Source organism: Akebia trifoliata, unplaced genomic scaffold (assembly GCF_017979445.1).
Source record: "Akebia trifoliata isolate Shusen 1 unplaced genomic scaffold, ASM1797944v1 Contig00874, whole genome shotgun sequence".
In the NCBI taxonomy this organism is placed as follows: domain Eukaryota; kingdom Viridiplantae; phylum Streptophyta; class Magnoliopsida; order Ranunculales; family Lardizabalaceae; genus Akebia; species Akebia trifoliata.
Window position 1 is genome coordinate 2,872 of NW_028237291.1, and position 22,049 is coordinate 24,920.

General features: G+C 32.8%; 2 protein-coding genes across 2 annotated transcripts; both read left to right on the plus strand.

Moving 5' to 3' along the window:
- Positions 1–5,922: 5,922 nt before the first annotated feature.
- On the plus strand, positions 5,923–8,546 carry LOC147380928 (polygalacturonase-like). Its single transcript, XM_086431043.1, has 4 exons — positions 5,923–6,407; positions 6,492–6,781; positions 7,844–8,072; positions 8,172–8,546. Exons 1-4 carry the CDS (start codon positions 5,970–5,972, stop codon positions 8,391–8,393), a joined length of 1,179 nt encoding a protein of 392 aa, XP_086287169.1. The 5' UTR covers positions 5,923–5,969; the 3' UTR covers positions 8,394–8,546.
- Positions 8,547–19,453: 10,907 nt separating this feature from the next.
- On the plus strand, positions 19,454–21,738 carry LOC147380929 (polygalacturonase-like). The gene is made up of 4 exons (XM_086431042.1): positions 19,454–19,946; positions 20,030–20,319; positions 21,038–21,266; positions 21,368–21,738. Exons 1-4 carry the CDS (start codon positions 19,497–19,499, stop codon positions 21,587–21,589), a joined length of 1,191 nt encoding a protein of 396 aa, XP_086287168.1. The 5' UTR covers positions 19,454–19,496; the 3' UTR covers positions 21,590–21,738.
- The last annotated feature ends 311 nt before the right edge of the window (positions 21,739–22,049 follow it).

Consider the following 22,049-nt stretch of genomic DNA (forward strand, 5'->3'; position numbering starts at 1 on the left):
GTCATGTTAGGGTAGTTGATTGAGTTTTCCATATGGGGTAGTCAGTTTATCACCATTCATTTAAAAATGAGTGCTGATTTCTAAACTCAACCTGACAGGGAAACTCAAAAACTCACTGACGTGACATGGGCTTGCCTACTTGGTTCAATAACTTTCGACTTCACTATTCATTGATTTTTGATTTGAGAATTATTTACGCGCTTTGGTTGACGCTCGAGCATCCTGAAGAGATCCAAGCAACCGAACATTTTTGGTCAAGGTAAGCTGTTTTGTTTATCTTTTATTTTCTAGGTTTTTTTTGTATACACTTGAGTTGGCTCATGTACGTAAGATCACTTTTTAAAAGAGTTGTTTTTTCTTCTTAAAAAATATTTTCTAGCAGTTGAGTTAATCCATTGATTGCATATGTGTGTAAAAGAACAAAATTGATTTTTATGAAATTTTCTTTTTTTGATACTGAGTTGACTCACCAATTTTGTGCACGTGACACTCATAGCGATTATTTGTTTTTCAAAGTAGAAGTAAAAAATTCATATTCATAATTTTCGTTTTTTGGAAAATCTATATTCATGATTTCTATTTTGGAAAACCCCTAGTCATAACTTTCTATTTTGGAAAATTGGATTTATAATTTTGGAACTTATCATGTATTTGTGATTTTCTATTTTGGAAAAATCTATTTTTATAAATTTCTAATTTAGGGGTCTGTCATATATGTGTAATTTTCTATTTTGAAAATTCGTTTTTACAAATTCCTAATTTGGGACTCGTCAAATTTAAAATTTTCTATTTTGGGAAAGTCATATTTAATAAATTTCTAATTTGGAAATTCATCATACTTTCATAAATTTTCAATTTGGATAATTTTACATTCTCAATTTAAAAATTTCATAAATTGTCAATTTAAAATTTTCATATTCAAAACTTTTCAATTTGAAAATTTTTCATGAATTCCTATTTTAGTTGAAAAATATTTGTATATATAGATTTGTAATTGAAATATATTGCCACGTGAACCTTAGAACATGAAATGAAATTAAGGCTTTTTCAAATTTTTTCAATTTTTTGCGAAATTCGATGAATCATGTAAATATTTGGGAGAATTTTAGCCGTATGATTCGTTTAGCACATCCGATATAATTGATGATGATTAGACCCTAATTTGACTCTAGTCTTTGTATGCTGACCATAAGATAGTTTTGGACCATAGTAGAGACCAGCTACCTTAATCGGGTTGGTTCAGTGCCTAACACCTTTGAAACCCGTAATATGACTCTTTACCCATTTCTCTTGCTCGTGGATCGACCCTATCCATTTTAGAATTATTTATGATTCCTAGACCTAAATTAAGTGGTGACACTCACTTCATAGCAAATCCCCAATTTACCAATCGGACCCCTACTCACTATTTAGTGAAAAAAAAGTCGAGATGATTTTAAGAGAATATCATTAATTAAGAGGTGGGAAAATCATTTTGGCCCCAAGACATATAGAGATACATTATTCAAATCTGACTCTAACACCACACTAATTTGGGATATCAAATTTGGCCCCAAGTGGCCACCAAATGTTGGAAATGTTTTGACTACTATAAGATTTTTTTTTCTGGTAATTAAATACAACAAAAGTCAAATTGAGCATTTTTTTTAATTAAAATTCAAAAGGTAATATCAGTTTTTTATAGATTTATTATCATGGACATGGGATTAGTTCTTTTATTGCGTTAGATATCCATGTAGATCAGTAGAACAATTTGGAATTTGGATCATATAATGTTTCACATTAACAGATCGGTAATGTGTGGTTAATTCTGCATAACCGTTCCATTGGAGTGGTTCCTCTCCCAATGATTTAGAAGGCAATCCAGGTAGAGTGAGAAATTTGTATTCTATGTCTCCATGCCTTCATAATGACTCTCTTTTTTAGTATACTCCCATCACAGAACCGTATAAAATCATAAATATTTGTCTGTGTATCCTGAAACGATGGATCTATGGATATATATTTTTCTGTTTTTACAAAGAAATAATGTATTTGAGAAAATTTTAGAAGACACAAAGTGAAAAAAACCTATATTTGATGGCTCAAGGCCGTCGAATTTCATAAAATTTGAACTTCTTCCAAAGTGTCAAAAATGGATGATGGTCAACCTCCCAAATTTAAGTTAAAAATTTAAAGGTGAAAAAAAGCTTTTGTTTTGTCAAAATTCTTAAAATTTTGTCTTTCACATCTCTATGGCATTAGATCACATTTTTGGATGCCACAATGTGAGCGCACGACCCTTCGTAAGATTTAAAATCTTACTTTGTTAGTCAAGCTAGCCTAACTCATTAATTATCTAATAATCTCATTTAATAGGATTTAAAATGGGATGGATTTGGGCCGAACATGAGTATATCCATATTCATATATGAATTTCTTTATCAAGATTTGAATCGTATCAGACTCGGATCCTACTATATAAATAATAACTGAATCATTTTTATTTCATTAAATCTGGATCCGACCCAATCGAATTGATTGATTCCTGTCGGATAAGGACATTTTTTATTCTACACTTATTTGTTAATTGCTATACTATTCTATTTTACCATTATAATTATTTTATTTTAAAAGAATTTATATTATATTAAAAAAGTAGAAAAAATATTTTGACAAATCTAACAATGCAATTTTCAAAGTCATATATAATTCAGATCTAGGTGGATATATGGATAGATTCTTATCTAACAGATCCGACTCAGATCATGAACATCAAACCATGTTCGGCTCATTTTTTTTTTTTAATGGGATCTACTCCTAGGACCCAAATCCGCTAAATTCAGATTTCGGATCACTTGGATCTCAAACAAATTTCGACCCATAACTCCCAAACTTAAAATTGTAACTCAAGGATGAAATTTTTTATGTTCTTTCTTTAAAACTTCATAAAATTTTATCCTCTACAACCTTGAAGTATTCGATCATGTCTTTGGATGCCAAAAGTTGAGCCCAAGGACTCTTAGTGAGGGTGAAATTCTTACTAAGTTAGTAAGGCTAGTTAGACTGATCTTTGAGCTGAATATAAGACATTGTTTGCTTACTTAGAGAAAAAAAAAAAATCGCAAGCCTAATCACATGTTAACTTAGAAATTATTAGTATGAACATTAAGAAAGAAAATAAAATTTCTACTTTTTTTTTTCCTTTTCTTTTCTTTGGATTTGCAAAGAGATGTAAAAGCAGAAACAAAAGTTAGAAGTTGATGTGAGGGCGTTGCAGACTCCCCTGGACTAGTCCTTGGATAAGATCATGGTCTATGGATTGGGCAAAGCCCAGATACAAAGTTAGAATTTATTACAGTACAGTCAGTCTATTATATTTATTTTATTCTATGTAAATGATGTACAAAATAATCACACCAAGGACGCGTCCTTTTTTTCACACAATGCTCACAGACTCCTCAATGCTTGCCACGTAAAGTAAATATGGGTAGTTTTGTAATTAATAAAGGTACTTTTGTAAATTAAGATGCCACGTGGGTACATCTGATTGGAGGATCTCAGATTTCTGTGAGCAAAAAAATTTCAATGGGAAAGGTTTTGTGAAAAATAAATGAAACTTATAAAAAGTAATTTTTTATTTTTTTTAAAGTTCATTTAAAAAATAATAAAAAAACTGATAGAATAAAGAGGAAAGGATATTAAATAAAATGAATCTTTATGTGATTTTCAACCCATATGGCGGCGCTTATTGGACAAATTATATATATCATAAAGAAGTCTACTACTTTGGACCATATATTTTTAAAACTTGTCTGAGTTGACTCAAAATTTGGACAAATTATTCAAACTAAATGATTTTGAGAAACACTTTTGGTACTAACTTAGTGAGATTTCAAATCTTATTAAGAGTTGTTGGGTCCACATAGATTACAACATTGGCAATCCAACACCATAACATTCTAGATTTTATGGAAAAACTTAAATTAAAAAAACATAAATCTGTTTTAAGCTTCATCCACGGTGTTGAAAATGGTGCGCTACCTTACTCAAAAATTTAAATTTAAAATTCATCAATGAAAAAAGAAAATTTATTAATTATTTAATAATCTTAGTTAATAGAGATTAAAATGGGTAGCATTCAGGTTTGAATATGAGTATATCCATGTTTAGATCTAAAGTTTCATCATCTGGATTCGAATGTGGATCTGATTTGAATCCTACTGCATAAACATATCCGAATCATTTTAATTGCATTTAATCTAGATCCGACCAAATTGCTTGATTTGAATCATTCAACATTTTTTCTTCTATACTTATTTGTTAATTGTTCTACTATTCTATCAAACCATTATAATCATTTTATTTTATAAGAGTTTATGTTTATTAAAGCAGTAGAAAATTATATTTTGAAAAATCTAAAAATATAATTTGGATCTTGGTGAATATATGGATGGATCCTTATCCAACAGATCTACCTCAAATCATGAACATCAAATCATAGTCGACCTAATTTTTTATTTGGCTCTATTGCAAATAATAAAGTTGTTTAAATTTGAATTTAGATCATTTTAATTTTAAATAAAATCCGAATCATTTTATGCCCAAGTATATATATATATATATATCTTATTTGGTTCATTCGAGTTGATTTATTATTAGTTGATTCGTGATAAACTGACTTACCCATATGGCATACTCAATCAACACCCTTGACGTGACAGGCTTGGGAATCGTAGATATACAGTTTAATTTGTATCCTAAGAATAGTAGATCTATGGTTTTCGAGGCTGTCACATTAGGGGGTGATTGAGTAAGCCACGTGCCAAAATTAGATTATCTCGACTATTATCTGTTTACGTGTTTTAAAACAAACGTACCATGAGCCGCACGTTCTTGAGATATAGTGTACATGAAATGGTGCCAACCTCATGTGCGCCAAAATTTTGACGTAAGAAAATAAAATAAAATAAAGAGTTTCCGCCTTTGTTGCACGTAAGTTTGGCAAGTTAATCATTGGGGGAGCGATAGGTTTTTAAGTCAAGGATATATAACACCACCCACGTTTTAAAAACGGGACTGAACCAGAAGTCTGATGAGGTAGGTTTGGTAGAGTGCTTGTTTTCTCACAGACCAACACCATTTTGACATGTGGCACTGAAGACATAAGTAATAATAAGAGAATTTTTTTTTTATCCTGCATGGTAAAAATCGAAATTTCCTAATGAGATCATCTTGTCATATTCAAAAATATGATCTAATACAAAAGAGTTACATAGAGGATGAAACTCTATGAATTTCAAAACAAAAAACAAAACTTTTTTTTTTTCACCATTGTATTTTAAATTTAAATTTTGCTGTTTGGTTGCTGTCTATTTTTAGCACCATTGATCAAGTTTGAAATTTATTATTTTTTTTTACCATGAAGCTTTTTTTATGAAATCTAGAAGATTGTGATGTTGGATGATACATGTGAATCCCATAATATTTTTTAAGATTTGAAATTTAAAAATTAAAATTTCTGGGCATTAAATGTGTGGGCAGGAAAGATAAATTTTCTTCTTATTTATTACTTGAATCATTGGATTTTTTTTTTTTATCAACTTAGGGAAAAATTATATGGATACTTCGAATTTATTTATTTTAAGAAATTTAAATATAAAACATTCAAGCCGGTGAAATTGCCTGAAGAGTAAATCTACTAGAACAAATATTCTCGGAAGAGTCGTGATAACATGACTCGCCAGGCAGCATACTCAATTGACTCACAGTGGGTTTGGCCCTAATATCGCTCCTTCAAAATTTCAAAGTTTCAAACTTCAAAATTTTCGGCTGCAGGTATGGAACATGCTTGTTTGCTTCACGCCTTCACCCTTCCAACTCAAAATCCTCTCTATAAATAACCCTAACCCTCTACCTCTTCTCTTATCCCATCCCATAATCATCATCATCATTTCTCTCTCTCTCTCTCTCTCTCTCTCTCTCTCAAAATGAAGATCTCACTCTTCTCCTTCTTCATCATCATCTTCTTCTTTACATCATCATCGTCAGCTAGTGATGTTGTGTACAATGTGATTGAGTTAGGTGCAAAACCAGATGGCTCTACAGACTCCACCAATGTCTTCCTTCATGCATGGGCATCTGCATGTGCCTCTCCCACCTCTGCTACCATCTCCATCCCACGTGGAACATATTTGCTAGCCCAAAAAACCATATTTCAAGGCCAATGTAAGAACACCCATATCACCATTCAAATCGATGGTACCCTCGTGGCTCCATCAGATTATCATGCACTCAGCAACACCGAAAATTGGATTCTTTTTGATAGGGTCAACGGGGTGTCCATCGTAGGTGGTACACTGGACGGAAAAGGCACGGCTTTGTGGGCTTGTAAGGCTTCTGGGAAAAATTGTCCACAAGGAGCCACGGTATGTGAATCCTATATCAATTTATAATCCTTTGCATGAAAAACTCTGGATTTTATTGACATATTTGATCATGTGTACATGCAGTCGCTTCAATTTAGCAACTCTAAAGACATAGCAATCAAAGGATTAACTTCGATGAACAGTCAGATATTTCACATCGTCATCAATGATTGTGAGAATGTTAACGTACAAGGGGTGACGATAATGGCATCAGGCAACAGCCCTAACACAGATGGCATACACGTACAATCATCCACAAGTGTCACGATCACGAGGACTGTCATCAAGACTGGTGACGATTGCATATCTATTGGTCCTGGCACCACAAATTTGTGGATGGAGCAAATTTCCTGTGGACCGGGACATGGCATCAGGTTACACAAGATCATTTCTATTTAAATTTTAGAGAAATTTACCAAAATGGAACACCAATTTCGAATAATTCCTAAAATAGAGCACTTTTAAACTTATTTGCAAAAAAGGTAATTTACCATTTTCGGATTTTTTTTAACCAAAACAGTAAATTGGTAATTTAATATACCGAAAATACTCTTAAAAAAAAAAAATCAATGCTAATTAGATCCTTTGACACCATACAAAAATAAATTATGATTTCATGTCAAAAATATCCTGTCATTGAGTATATATATATATATATATATATATTATTATATATATATTTTCAACGTCTTTGTCATTATGATCCTTTTGACATGCACAAAAACTAAATCTGAATTCATGTCAAAAGGATCCAGTTGGCATTGAGTATTTTTTTTTCAAAAAATTACATTTAACATGAGATTAAATTATTATTATTATTTTTTGGTATAGTGTCAAAAGGATCCCATTAACAGAGAACATTTTTTCTAAAAAATATTCAATGTCAACAGACAATCCTTTTGGCTTGAGATCATAATTTATTTTTATGCAGTGTTAAAATGATCCCGATGACATAGAACTTTTAAAAAAAGTATTTAATGTCAATAGAATCCTTTTGACATGAGATCAAAATTTATTTTGTATAGTGTAAAAAGTATCGCATTGATACTAAACTTTTTTTAAAAAGGGTATTTTTGATATATAAAATTATCAATTTACTGTTCAATTTATATATATATTATTGTTTTGGTAAAAAAACTCCGAAAATGGTAAATTATCATTTTTGGAAGTAAGTTCAAAAGCGCTCCATTTTGAAAATTATTTGATTTTCGGGGCATGTTTTGGTACATTTACCTTAATTTTATTTATCTCATGAAAACTATTTGAAAAAAAAGAGGAGAGGGGGGGGGGGGGGTTACCAAATAAATTATTATGAAATCAAGTATAGAATAATTTTCATAAATTTTGGTAAAATATGTTTGATTTAGCAATTCTAGCAAAAATGCAAAGTTATTTAAGTAATTTTCACAATATTAATTTGTGGCCTTTGTTTGCAGCATTGGTAGTCTAGGGAAGGAACCTATGGAAGCAGGAGTGCAAAATGTGACCGTTAAAACCGTTGCTTTTACCAATACCCAAAACGGATTGAGAATCAAGACTTGGGCAAGAACAAGCAATGGATTCGTTAAAGGAGTCCTTTTCCAAGAAGCTACCATGAACAATGTTCAAAACCCCATCATAATAGATCAAAATTACTGCCCTCATAATGAAAATTGTCCTAACCAGGTATAAAATATTGAAATGGTAGTTGTGTAAATTTCATAATGTATAGGTTTTTTTTGCATGACACACATTTGATTCAACATTTGTTTTCTTGTTATATAGGTTTCAGGGGTTAAAATAAGTGAAGTAACATACAAAGACATTAAAGGAACATCTGCAACACAAGTGGCAGTAAAATTTGATTGTAGCACAAAGAATCCATGTAGTGGGATCGTATTGGAGGACCTCAACCTTACTTATGGAAATCAACTAGCGAAATCCTCATGCACAAGTGCAGATGGATCTACTTATGGTGTGGTTAGACCATCAAGTTGTTTGTTATAGAAAATTATATTTCCAAATTTCTTATATCATTTTAGAATAAAAGATATACATTGTAATTCAATTGTAACTTCCTCTATCATTCCAATGGTAAGAGGGAAATAATATACATTAATTACTCAAAAGGAGAAATAAATAATGATAAATTAGAAAATTGGGTGTCATGGTGATTTGTTTTTTAAAAGAATAAGTTCTTCCAACATCATTAATTTTTATTTCATTTTAATTATTGTCGTACATTCATGACTACATTGATCGTCTGTACACCAACTATTAAAGGCAAATTGCATCGGGTTGGCAGTTGATGGAAAAAATCAACACTCATTAGTGTCCGACTTTGAAGTGGGCAGGCGGCTTCAAAATTTTGAAGGAACCCACCTCCTCGTTACAAGATGCGTTGTGTTTGAACTTATTTCACACCCCTACATTTCCAAAACTTAGAATAGAAATGCCACGTGTAATCCAATGGAGAGAGATCCTTAAAAAATTTGAAGTTTTTTTCCCACTCCTCTATCATGAATCATGATCAAGTATTTTTTTTTTTTTAGATTGATAAGCTGGGGTTGAAAGGAACCCTCCCAGAAACAAATCAACGAGAATAATTACAGCATAAGTCTATAATCAAGATTCTCGTTAACTCTTGAGTAATGCAAGAAACATCCTCAATTACAACAAATTCCTCTCCAAAGGAACCCCGCTTTGCTTTGGAGAATACTAGAATATTTCCCTAACGAGTTGGTGCGGAGCTTGCTCGTATAAAGAATAATTCTTACTAAGGTTCACAATGAATCTTTAGTTACTCTCATGGATCTTTTTGGCACTATCTAATGGAAAAGAAAGAAAAAAAAAAAAAATTGAAATCCTTTATGAGTGTTACATTCAAACTATTCTTCGTTATATTCCTTTTATCTTAAAAAAAAAAAAAAAAGAAAAGGAAAAGTCATACCAATCTCTATTGATCTTGCCTGCTCATATGGTACCTAAGCCATTGGTTTGTGAGAGACTTGCCGAGCAAACCAATTGTTGCATTCTATTACAAAAACTCTCTTTATCAAGTTCGTTAATTTCTTTCTTAAAGACAGACTAACATGACTTAATTTGCAAGATTTGAAATCTTACTAAGTGTCATTGGGCCCACAATCTTTTTGAACTTGATCCAAGTAATTGAAAATGGAAGGTTACCGAACTCCCAAATTTAAAATTGAAACTTAACGGTGAAAATTAATTTTTTTAAAGTTTGTTTTTCAAAGTTCTTAGAATTTTGTCATCCACAACCCTGTGGGCCGATTATAGGGGTGGAGCTAGTAAGGCGATATTGGGGGAAATTGCCCCCACTCAACTTTTTTGGGCATTTTAGATACCCTTGAATTTATGCTTAAATTCAAGATAACCCTGCATTTTGAACTATCGTTTGACCTTGTTGCCCCCACTCCCTCACCTCCCTCCAATTTTTGCCCCCTTCCCCTCCAATTAACTATAAGTTTGTCCCCATTAAAAGAAAATCCTGGCTCTGCTCCTGGCCGATCATATGTTTTTGGATACCATAAATTAATGGGGAAGGTTTCCTTATTAATTTTCTAATGAAAGTGTTTTTCTTTCTTAACAAATCTAGGAGTAGAACTCACATCTTTTAAAAATGTTAAACACATATATCACCCCTGGTACATGCATATATGATTAAAAGAACTAAGGGATTATATGTATTTAATCATTTAAAATGTTGTGGATCCCATTCAACATTTGTTGATTAACACTTTGTTTGTATTTATTTTTAACCTGCCAATAATATATTTTTAATAAAGATATAAAAGAAAATAACACCACTTTTCACTAGGACTTGCAATTATTTCCTTCTATAATTGATTTAATATCTATATTTTTATAAATCATTAAAGATAATCATCAACTTCTTTTATCTCTATCCTATTTTCCTATTTCAAATGTAAAAGTAATTTATTAATAGAGAAACACCTATCCTATGTAATATTAGATCTGATGATTGTTGAAGCAACAATGATGGTGTCTCTTGGGGTAGACACATTGGCTCTATAAAATTGGATTTCATAACTCATTTAAGATACCTTGAAAATAAGATTTCCCTTTTATTTTCAAACTATTTTTCTTTTCTTGACTAGTCATACTATCTTAATATTTGGGTTTATCTTGTTGGCATAAACAATAAGAGGTAACAAATAGATTGGGCTTCATTGTTAAGGGATTACTTTGCCTCTATATCTTTTTGTTTAATGAAATACTTTATCTTACTTGAAAAAAGAAGAAGATTGGAATTCATTGTATCCTAGGAACATGTTTGGTAGAACTCATATGTATTCATAGCTTATATCAGAATGGGACAAATTACGTTTTAAAGAAAATATTGATTCAACATATGTTTTGACTCATCTCGATATCATTCATAAACGAGAGACAATGAAAATTGGGAGATGTCTCATTTTCCTACTCTTCTCCTTTTTATCATGTTCTTCTTTGCTCTCTCATTCAAGAATCTAGGAAGAAACTCCCATCTCATACGAAATAACAGATATGTCTCGTGGAATCATCTTGGTATTGTTCATGAACAACACGAGACAGAAAACCAAATTTGAAAACCATGAAGTCAATAATGTCTAGCTACTTGGGTTTGAGGTCTTTTGTATGTTTGTCCAGTATAAGACGCCAAAGAGAATTCTTAACAAATGCTTACATGAAGAAACAAAAATAAGAAATCACAAGCAAATTATGTGTAACCTACAACATAAAAATGTCCTCCTTAAGAACACTAATATCTTCAAAGTAAAAAAGTCCCCTATTTTAGACCATATTTTTAAAACTTGTCAGAGTCGAATCTAAACTTGGATGAGTTCACTTGACTTACTTGAATTGGAGGTGACTCGGTTTGGAAAACTAGAAGGAACTAATTAAATTGTTTTCGTGCTTTAAAACTATACTTTAAACAATTCAAACGTTCATGGGAAGTGTCGACAACAAATTTTACAAATCTACTTTGAGATTCGTGAAATAAGATTACAAATAATTTTATATTGATTTTGATGAAAAGGAGATACATATTTCAATGTTATCCTTTGATTAATAGTCAAGTACAAAAATAAAGATGACGTTTGTAGCTTTCTTCTCTTCAGACTTTGCATGTGATCGACTGAAAATATTGCTTTGATGGTGATTTTATTTGTGCTTAATTTTCTTAGAGGCTATTGTAGATTTTTTTCTCTCTAGGCTTCGTGTTTTATCGGCTAAGAAGATTTTCTTAACTTTTGAAGAATGACTTTGGAGCTCAATCTTCTGTATATGTTTGTGTAAATTTTCTTCTCTTCGGCCTTCGCACTTTATCGACTAAGAAGGGTTTCTTGGCTTCTAAAGAATGGCTATTGAGTTTGATCTTTTGTAGAAATTTATGTAGATTTTATTCTTTTCGGGCTTCGCGTTTTATCAACTAAGAAGAATTTCTTGACTTCTGAAGAAGAGCTTTTGAGTTTGATCTTCTTTTGAATCAGAGTTCGATTATCTCTTGAAGAACTTTGCTTTGTTTCTCGAGAAGGGCTTGAGAGCTTCTTATTTTTTAGAGGAAGAACTTTTGTTTTGTAAGAGAAAGTGATTATTCCTCCTCCAAATGAGGGAGGTTTTCATATTTACAGACTTAAAGATAATTTAATTTTCTAATTATATCTCAACTTAAAGAGAATTGATTAGTTTGTTTAAAGGCTAAACTTGTTCAAATCTAATTTTAAAGTTTCTATGGATTATTGGTGGACTTAAACTCATTTAATTGAGTGTAGGGCCCAACATCCAATGTGGGTCATTTAGATATATTGGACTATGAGCTGTATTTATAAAAACCCAAATCCAATCTTTAGCAATTCTATCCCAATCAATGGGGCTCAATTTGGACACATGAATTCATTTCTAACTTTTTAAGGGCCTTTCTTTGATGTACAAAATTTGTAAGGGCCTTTTCAAAATTTTGATATCTACAAATGCCCTCTCAAAGATGCATTATCAGAAGCATAGCTGAAGATGTTGTATATCCTTCATCTTAATTGGAAGCAGATGAATGCTTTAATTTAGACGGATTGACCACGTGAATTAACTTAAAAGAAACTAAGTAATGTTAAAACGTAGCATACGATCAATGTAGTGAACTTGAGATGTATGGGATCCGATCAACCTTTGATACATTTACCCTAGAAAAAGTAATAAATAGCTTTACAACTGTACTACATTCAAAGCAATTGGAAAGAGTAGTTGGAGTGTTTGACTTTATTTAGCTAAAGACAAGCTCATTAAATATTTCAATATTTGGGGACTCAACTAAATCGACTTCAAAGCTGAGTTTGTCACACCTGTGAGACATACTGTTAGATTTCTTAGCCCGACATCATCAAGACTTTTACCCAAGCTTATATTAAAAAGATTTACTGCATCAAATAAACCTTTCAACAAGGGTTCAACGGAACACGCTGGTTTTAAGCTTCAAGTAGTCTATTACTGGTTCCAACATCCAAAGATTGTGTGGAAAATTTGATTGGATAATGGGTTTTGAGAGGGTTTAAAAAAAAAAAAAAAAATCCCTTATGTTAAATTAATACCAACATGGATTGGGGGTTTTGAAAACCCACCCATTAAGAAGAACCTCAATTTCTGATGATGATATTCTTGAGTAGTGAAATCAAAGATTTTGCTCAAGAATTTGAAGAGATCAGGTTTTGGGTAGAACGACCAAGGGTTTTAGTCTCCCTCTTTTCTTTTCTAGAAATTTCCCAGTTCAGTCGTTCAAGCATCCAAGTTAAGTCATCTAGCAACTGAGTCACCTCAATATTTGTTTGAGTTGGTTTATGTTTGTTGGGTCCCAATTTATTTGAATGTTAGTTATAGACACCCCAATTTGCACCAACCCGTTAGGAAAACTCAAATTTTCTCGAATTAATTCCAACTAAGGACTCAAACCTATCATGAGTTCACATTGCCACGTGGCATCATTCTCATGCATACATGCATATATGCATCATGTTATATAGTTTGCATGCTCAACCTTGTCCTTAACCCACTTCAAATTCGTATCCATTCTCTCTTTACCGATCTATCACCCATACCCTCATCATAGTCCACTCCGTAACCAAATCTAAGCCCAAAACAAAGTCCATCTTTTAACCTAAATTCAAGTCCATTCTCTAAGTCCTAAACCCAATGACATTCTAAAATCAATAACCAAAATCTATTACCTAGCCCAACCTAATTTCAAAATCAAATGCCATTCTAAACCCATAACCTAAATCCATTTTCTAATCCAACCTAAGCCCAAAATGAAGTCCGTTCTCTAAACCCAACACCAAGCCCACTCCAAGTCCATTCTCTCACCCCTTCACAAGATGACACATGTTGATACCTCATAAGCCCCCAATACCCAATGCATCATCTAATTGGAGGGTCAATTTTCTTTTTGTGAAAACTTAAGAATACCCTTCTCAAAAAGTTTTGTCAAACCAAAAAGGTTATTTTATCTTTGGTAATAATTTATAAAGTTGAGAGAACTTCCAATCATACCCTCAAAAGGTGAGAATTTTCAAGTACATACATGGAGTTATCCCATTAGTCAATTTCAAAATTATACTTTCACCCTTGCTTTATATGTTATTTACAAATGAACCAAGGTCTACTTTTCACCTACCATTTTACCTTTACACATGTCATTCTCCTACTCACCCTCCCAAAAATACTTTTGTTCTCCTATTGGTCCATTTCAAAAATATATTTCCACCCTTGCTTTATGTGTTATTTACAAATAAACCAAGATCTACTTTTTACCTACCATTCCACCTTTACACATGTCATTCCTTTATTCACCTTCCCAAAAGTACCTTTGTTCTTTCACTTCTATTTATCAAAAAACCAAGGATCAAAGAATGCTTTTAGGGTTTCTTCACAAACGTCGTTTTTGCCCTCATACAAATGAAAAATCTAAAAAGAAATAATCTAAATTTTGTGTCCATTCTCTTTATTTTTAGGGTTGGACCACTTTATCCCCAAAAGTTCTCTAAAAATTCTATAAATACCCTCATTTTCTATAAACAACTCATGCTCTCAAGCCCCCATCTCTCAACCTAAAACTCTACCAAAATCTCTACTCATCTCTCAACCTTCAACTCTCAAGTTCATTTCTCAAGCTCAAGTTCATTCAAGACTTCCAAGGGGACAAGGTGGGATAATGGTTGCTTATTTGTTTTTGTTTTTACTTACATCTTCTTCTTCTTATATCCCTCTATTTTTCTTTTAGAAACCTTTAGGATATGATGGAGAACCCTCCTTCATCCCGAGTAGATTGAACCTCAACTTTGGACATGGAATACTTGAGACGGTTTGGTCGAAATGATGGAGGTTGAAGCCCTTTTTAACCTATTCTCATGTCATGCATCATAATGTACACTATACACACACCTCACACATGTTTGGCTATGATGAAGAAATGTGTAACTCTTTTGATGGGATTAAAACACTAAGTTTCTAGCCAAACATGCATGCATTAAGGTTAATCGAAGGGTATTCCATCCATGAAATTTCTCTAAAATCCTAAACCAACATCTCAACTCATGCAAAAGTGTGTTGATTCCATAGAATATCCTCTTCATAGGATATTCCAACATCATTAAATTTTATTTAATTTTAATTATTATCGTACATTCATGACTACATTGATTGTCCGTACGCCAACTATTAAAGGCAAATTGCATCGGGTTGGCAGCTGATGGAAAAAATAAGCACTCATCAGAGTCCAACGTTGAAGCGGGTAGCAAGAGGCTTCAAAATTCTGAGGGAACCCTCCTCGTTACAAGACACGTTGTGTTTTGTACTTATTTCACACCCCCTACATTTCTGCCAAAATTTGGAATAGAAATGCCACGTGTAATCCAATGGAGTTGGAATGTCGTTTTTTGACGTTTTGAAATGTTTTGGAATCATTTTTTTTGTAAGAAATTCGGATTTGATCTGATCCGATCCATTGACAGCCCCACCGCTACCGCCTATAATAATAGTCCAAAACTCCAAATAATTCACAATTGAAATCACAGAGAACAATCTCCTCATAGGTAACCTATAGTATAAAGAAGTCCTATGAAGATCTTCTCTCTTATGGGAGATTTACATAGTATACACTTTCCATGAATACAATGTCAAAGAGAGAAAGTTTCCTTATTATATAGATTCCTAAATAAACATTCTTAACACAGAGATATCAAAGACGACTCTCAAATGGCAGCAACATCTAGGAGATCCTATCGTGTAGCACTCTCTTGAGTAATAACGTGGTTAACTTCTATACTCTAAAAGACTAATATCGTAAGAAAAAAAAGGTCCTCCATTTTGGATCACATGTTTTTAAAACTTGTCTAAGTCAACTCAAAGTTTGGACGAGTTGTTTTGATTTGCATGGATTTTGGGGTGACTCAATCCTGAAAACTTGATTGAACTAATTAATTATGATAAATACTTTCCGTATTAACTTATTTGGATTTCAAATCTTATTAATCAAGTTGGCAATCCAACACTACAACCTAGATTTTATGAAAAAACTTAGATAAAAAAAAAAAAAAAAGAAAAAGAAAAAGAAAAAAAGCTTTTTTGAGCTTGGTGTCGAAAATGGATGATGACCTTACTCCCAAATTTATCTTTAAAATTAAAAGGTGAGAAAAAAAAAGCTTTTGTTTTTTCAAAGTTCTAAATTTTTTGTCTTTCGCATCTCTATGGCATCAGATCACATTTTTTGGACACCAAAATGTGAGTGCACAACCCTTAGTACCATTTAAAATCTTACTTTGTTAGTCATGCTAGTATAACTCATTAATTATCTAATAATCTCATGTACTAGGACATAAAATGGGTTGGATTTGGGCCGAATCTGAGTATATCCATATTCATATATGAATTTCTTTACCAGGATTTGAATCCGTATCAGACTTGGATCCTACTAGATACCGAATTTTTTTTATTTCACTTAATCTCGATCCGACCCGATCGAATTGATTGATTCAAGTCAGATAAGGACATTTTTTTATTCTACATTTTTTTATTAATAGTTATACTATTCTATTTTACCATTATAATTATTTTATTTAAAAAAAAGTTATATTATATTAAAAAAGTAGGAAAAATATTTTGAAAAATCTAACAATATAATTTTCCAAGTCATATATAATTCGGATCTAGGTGGATATATGGATAGATCCTTATCCAACAGATCTGACTCAGATCATGAACATCAAACCATATTTGGCTCAATTTTTTTTTTTTTGGGATCTACTCCAAGGACCATAATCCGCTAAATTCAGATTTCGGATCACTTGGATCTCAAACGAATTTCAACCCATGACTCCCAAACTTAAAATTGTAATTCAAGAATGAAAAAATATATATATTTTTCTTTCTTTAAAATTTTATCCTCTACAACCTTGAAGCATTGGATCATGTTTTTGGATGCCAAGAGTTGAGCCCAAGGAGAGGGTGAAATCCTTGCTAACTTAGTAAGGCTAGTCAGACTCATTCCTGAGCTGAGTTTAATACAAAAAATCGCAGGCCTGATCACACGTTAACTAACAAATTATTTGTATGAACATTAGGAAAATATAGTTTCTACTTTTTTCCTTTTCTTTTCTTTTGATTTGCAAAGCAATGTAAAAGCAGGAACAAAAGTTAGAATTTAATGTGTGGGTGTTGCATGCTCCCCGGGACTAGTCTTTTGGACAAGACCATGGTCCATGGACTGGAAAGAGCCCAGATACGAGCCCGATCTGCTGTCTACAGGATACCTGGTTATAACAAAAAGAAAAAAAAAAAAAAAAATTAAAGTTAGAATTTATAACAGTATGGTCAGTCTATTATATTTCTTTTCTTCTATGTAAATGATGTACAAAACAATCACACCAAATGTGGACCAGTCATTTTTTTACACACAGTGCTCACAGACTTCTCGGTGTTTACCATGTCAAGCATACACGGGTAGTTTTGTAACTAATAAAGGTACTTTTGCAAATAAGGAATGCCACGTGGGTACATGTGATTGGAGAATCCCAAATTTCTGTGAGCAAAAAAAATTTCAACGTGGACTTGCCGTGTGTCATGATTGTTGGACCACAATTGTTATTTCCATGCGTCCCTTTCGATACACACATTTCTTCATAGAAAATTTGGGAAAGGTTTTATGAAAAATAAATGAAACTTATAAAAAATAATAAAAGAAGATGATAGAATAAAGATGACATGTCTTATAACTAATTTGACGATGGGCTTTGGTAGAAGGTGGATTTCTTGGATTATAATGCGTGTGTCTTCTCCATTTTTATCGGTGTTGGTGAATGGGACATCCCACGGTTTCTTTAAGGAGGGTGGCGATTTGGGATCCCATAGTTGAAAGAATCGAAAGAAAGCTAGTAAATTACCTTTCAAGGGGGTAAGTTAACATTGATTAAAAATGTCTTATCTAGTATTCCAGTATATTTTCTTTCTGTACTTTTATTATTCCTTAGTGTAGAACTAAGGCTAGATAAGTTGTTTTGTAACTTCTTATGGCATGATAGAGATGGGGGTAGAAAACGACATTTAGTAAATTGGATATAGGTTTGCTCAGACAAGAAAAAGGGTGGTCTCGGGAAAATGAATTTTGACAAATTAGTCAAACTAAATGATTTTGAAAAATACTTTCGATACTAACTTAATAAGATTTCAAATCTTATAAAGGGTAGTTGGGTCCACATAGATTACAACATTGGCAATCCAACACCACAACCTTCAAGATTTTATGGAAAAACCTAGATTAAAAAAAAGTAAATCTGTTTTGAGGTTCTATCAAACCATTACAATCATTTTATTTTATAAGAGTTTATATTAAAGCATTAGAAAATTATATTTTGAAAATCTAATAATATAATTTGGATCTTGACGAATATATGGATGGATCCTTATCCGACAGATCTGATTCGGATCATGAATATCAAATCATATTCGACCCAATTTTTTATTTGGATCTATTGCAAATACTGAAATCCTTTAAATTTGGAATTCAGATCACTCAAATTTCGATTAAAATTCAAACCATTTTATGCCCAAGAAAGAAAGTTATATGAAATATATACATATTTTTTGGAAAAGAAATAAATATTTCTATAATTTTGAAAGTATTTGTCACCTTAATGTATTTTTATTTGATTCATTCGAGTTGACTTATTATTAGTTGAATCGTGATAATGTGACTTACCCATGTGGCATACTCAATCAGCATTCATCCTTGATGTGACAGTCTCGAGAACCGTAGAACAGCTACAAAACAATGATTCCCCATAAAAAGATGCAGTTTTGTATCCTAAGAAGAGCAGATCTACGGCTTTTGAGCCTGTCGAGTAAGTAAGGGTGTGATTGAGTATGTCACAGGTGCCTATGTTGGATTATCACGACTATTATTAGTTTCCGTGATTTAAAACAAATGTAGCATGAGCCACACGTTCTTGAGATATAAAATAAAGAGTTTGAGCCTTTGTAGCACGTCATGTGCGCCCAACATTTTAAGAGTTTGAGCCTTTGTAACACGTAAACACGTAAGTTAGGCAAGTTAACACCACCCGTGTTTTAACAATGGGGCTGAACCAGAAGTATGATCAGGTCGGTTTAGTAGAGTGATTGTTTGCTCACATTAAAAAATATGACAAATTTTTCTAAAAATAGAGAGAAATTTTCATTTTATTTATTACTCAAGTCATCAACCCCATACGCCAAAACGGTGTTGGTCTGTGAGTAAACAATCACTCGGTTAAATAGATGAACCAACTGTTTTTTTTCATCAACTTATACTGAAACAAATATTCTGGGAAGAGTCGTGATAAAATGACTCGCCAGTAGCATACTCAATCGACTCACTATGGGTTTGGCCCTAATATCCCTCCTTCAAAATTTCAAAGTTTCAAACTTCAGAATTTTCGGCTGCAGGTATGGAACATGCTTGTTTACTTCACGCTTTCACCCTTCCAACTCAAAATCCTCTCTATAAATAACCCTAACCCTCTACCTCTTCTCTTATCCCATAATCATCATCATCTCTCTCTCAAAATGAAGATCTCACTCTTCTTCTTCTTCTTCTTCATCATCATCTTCTTCTTCTTCTTTACATCATCATCGTCAGCTAGTGATGTTGTGTACAATGTGATTGAGTTAGGTGCAAAACCAGATGGCTCTAAAGACGCCACCAATGCCTTCCTTCATGCATGGGCAGCTGCATGTGCCTCTCCCACATCTGCTACCATCTCCATCCCACGTGGAACATATTTGCTAGCTCAAAATACCATATTTCAAGGCCAATGTAAGAACACCCATATCACCATTAAAATCGATGGTACCCTCGTGGCTCCATCAGATTATCATGCACTCAGCAACAACGAAAATTGGATTCTTTTTGATAGGGTCAACGGGGTGTCCATCGTAGGTGGTACATTGGACGGAAAAGGCAAGTCTTTGTGGGATTGCAAGGCTTCTGGGAAAAATTGTCCACGAGGAGCCACGGTATGTGAATCCTATATCAATTTATAATCCTTTGCATGAAAAACTCGGATTTTATTGACATATTTGATCATGTGTACATGCAGTCGCTTCGATTTACCAACTCTAAAGACATAGCAATCAAAGGATTAACTTCCATGAACAGTCAGATATTTCACATCGTCATCGATCATTGTGAGAACGTTAACGTACAAGGGGTGATGATAACGGCTTCAGGCAACAGCCCTAACACAGACGGCATTCACGTACAATCATCCACAAGTGTCACGATCACGAGGACTGTCATCAAGACTGGTGACGATTGCATATCTATCGGTCCCGGCACCACAAATTTGTGGATGGAGCAAATTTCTTGTGGACCGGGACATGGCATCAGGTTACACAGGATCATTTCTATTTTAATTTTAGAGAAATTTATCAAAATGGAGCACCAATTTCCTATAATTCCCTAAATGGAGTACTTTTAAACTTATTTCCAAAAATGGTAATTTACCATCTTCGGATTTTTTAAACAAAAAATACTATTTTTTACTATTTTCCAAATATGGCATCAGGTAATTTACTATTTTCTGAAAAATACTAAACGTCAACAGGGAATCCTTTTGACTTGAGATCAGAATTTGTTTTTAATGTCAATAGCATCCCTTTGACATGAGATCAAATTTATTTTGTATAGTGTTAAAAGTATTGCATTGACACTGAACTTTAAAAAAAATGGTATTTTCGGTATATAAAATTATCAATTTACTGTTCAAAAAAAAAAAAAAAAATTCCAAAAATGGTAAGTTATCATTTTTGGAAATAAGTTCACAAGTGCTCTGTTTTGAAAATTATTTGATTTTTGGTGCATGTTTTGGTATGTTTACCTTAATTTTTTTTTTTTTTAATCTCATAAAAACTATAAAAAAAAAAAAAAAGAGGAGGGGGGGGGGGGGGGGGGGGGGTGGCGAGGTTTACCGACTAAATTATTATGAAATCAGGTATATAATCATTTTCATAAATTTTAGTAAAATATGTCTGATTTAGTAATTCTAGCAAAATGCATAGTTGTTTAAGTAATTTCCTCAATATTAATGTGTGGCCTTTGTTTGCAGCATTGGGAGTCTAGGGAAAGAAGCTAAGGAAGCAGGAGTGCAAAATGTGACCGCTAAAACCGTTACCTTTACCAATACCCAAAACGGATTGAGAATCAAGACTTGGGCAAGAGCAAGCAGTGGATTCGTTAAAGGGGTTCTTTTCCAAGAAGCTACCATGCAAAATGTCCAAAACCCCATCATAATAGATCAAAATTACTGCCCTCACAATGAAAATTGTCCTAACCAGGTATACAATATTGAAAGGGTAATTGTGTTGGGTAAATTTCATAATGTGTAGCTTTGTTTGTATGACACATTTGATTCAACATTTGTTTTCGTGTTGTATAGGTTTCAGGGGTTAAAATAAGTGAAGTAACATACAAAGACATTAAAGGAACATCAGCAACACAAGTGGCAATAAAATTTGATTGTAGCACAAAGAATCCATGCAGTGGGATCGTAATGGAGGACCTCAACCTTACTTATGGAAATCAACCAGCGAAATCCTCATGCACAAGTGCAGATGGATCTGCTTATGGTGTGGTTAAACCATCAAGTTGTTTGTCATAGAAAATTATACTTCCACATTTCTTGTATAATTTTAGAATAAAAGATATACATTGTAATTCAATTGTAACTTCCTCTATCATTCCAATGGTAAGAGGGAAAGAATATGTATTAATTACTCAAAAGGAGAAATAAATAATGATAAATTAGAAAATTGGGTGTCATGGTGATTTCTTTTTTTTAAATTATAAGTTTTTCCAACATCATTAATTTTTATTTCATTTTAATTATTGTCGTATATTCATGACAACATTGATCGTCCGGACGCCAACTATTAAAGGCAAATTGCATCAGGTTGGCAGCTGATGGAAAAAGCCAGCACTCATCAGAGTCCGACTTTGAAGCGGGCAGGCAGGCTGCTTCAAAACTTTGAAGGAATCCTCCTCGTTACAAGACACATTGTGTTTTGAACTTATTTCACACCCCTACACTTCTACCAAAACTTGGAATAGAAATGCCACGT

What these genes read in the sequence shown, in the direction of transcription:
- LOC147380928 (XM_086431043.1), top strand. Translation starts at nt 5,970, where the DNA reads ATGAAGATCTCACTCTTCTCCTTCTTCATCATCATCTTCTTCTTTACA. An exon ending in GGACCGGGACATGGCATCAG is followed by an intron (nt 6,782 to 7,843) that starts GTTACACAAGAT and finishes CTTTGTTTGCAG; the next exon opens with CATTGGTAGTCTAGGGAAGG. An exon ending in ATGAAAATTGTCCTAACCAG is followed by an intron (nt 8,073 to 8,171) that starts GTATAAAATATT and finishes CTTGTTATATAG; the next exon opens with GTTTCAGGGGTTAAAATAAG.
- LOC147380929 (XM_086431042.1), top strand. Translation starts at nt 19,497, where the DNA reads ATGAAGATCTCACTCTTCTTCTTCTTCTTCTTCATCATCATCTTCTTC. An exon ending in ATTGTCCACGAGGAGCCACG is followed by an intron (nt 19,947 to 20,029) that starts GTATGTGAATCC and finishes GTGTACATGCAG; the next exon opens with TCGCTTCGATTTACCAACTC. An exon ending in ATGAAAATTGTCCTAACCAG is followed by an intron (nt 21,267 to 21,367) that starts GTATACAATATT and finishes CGTGTTGTATAG; the next exon opens with GTTTCAGGGGTTAAAATAAG.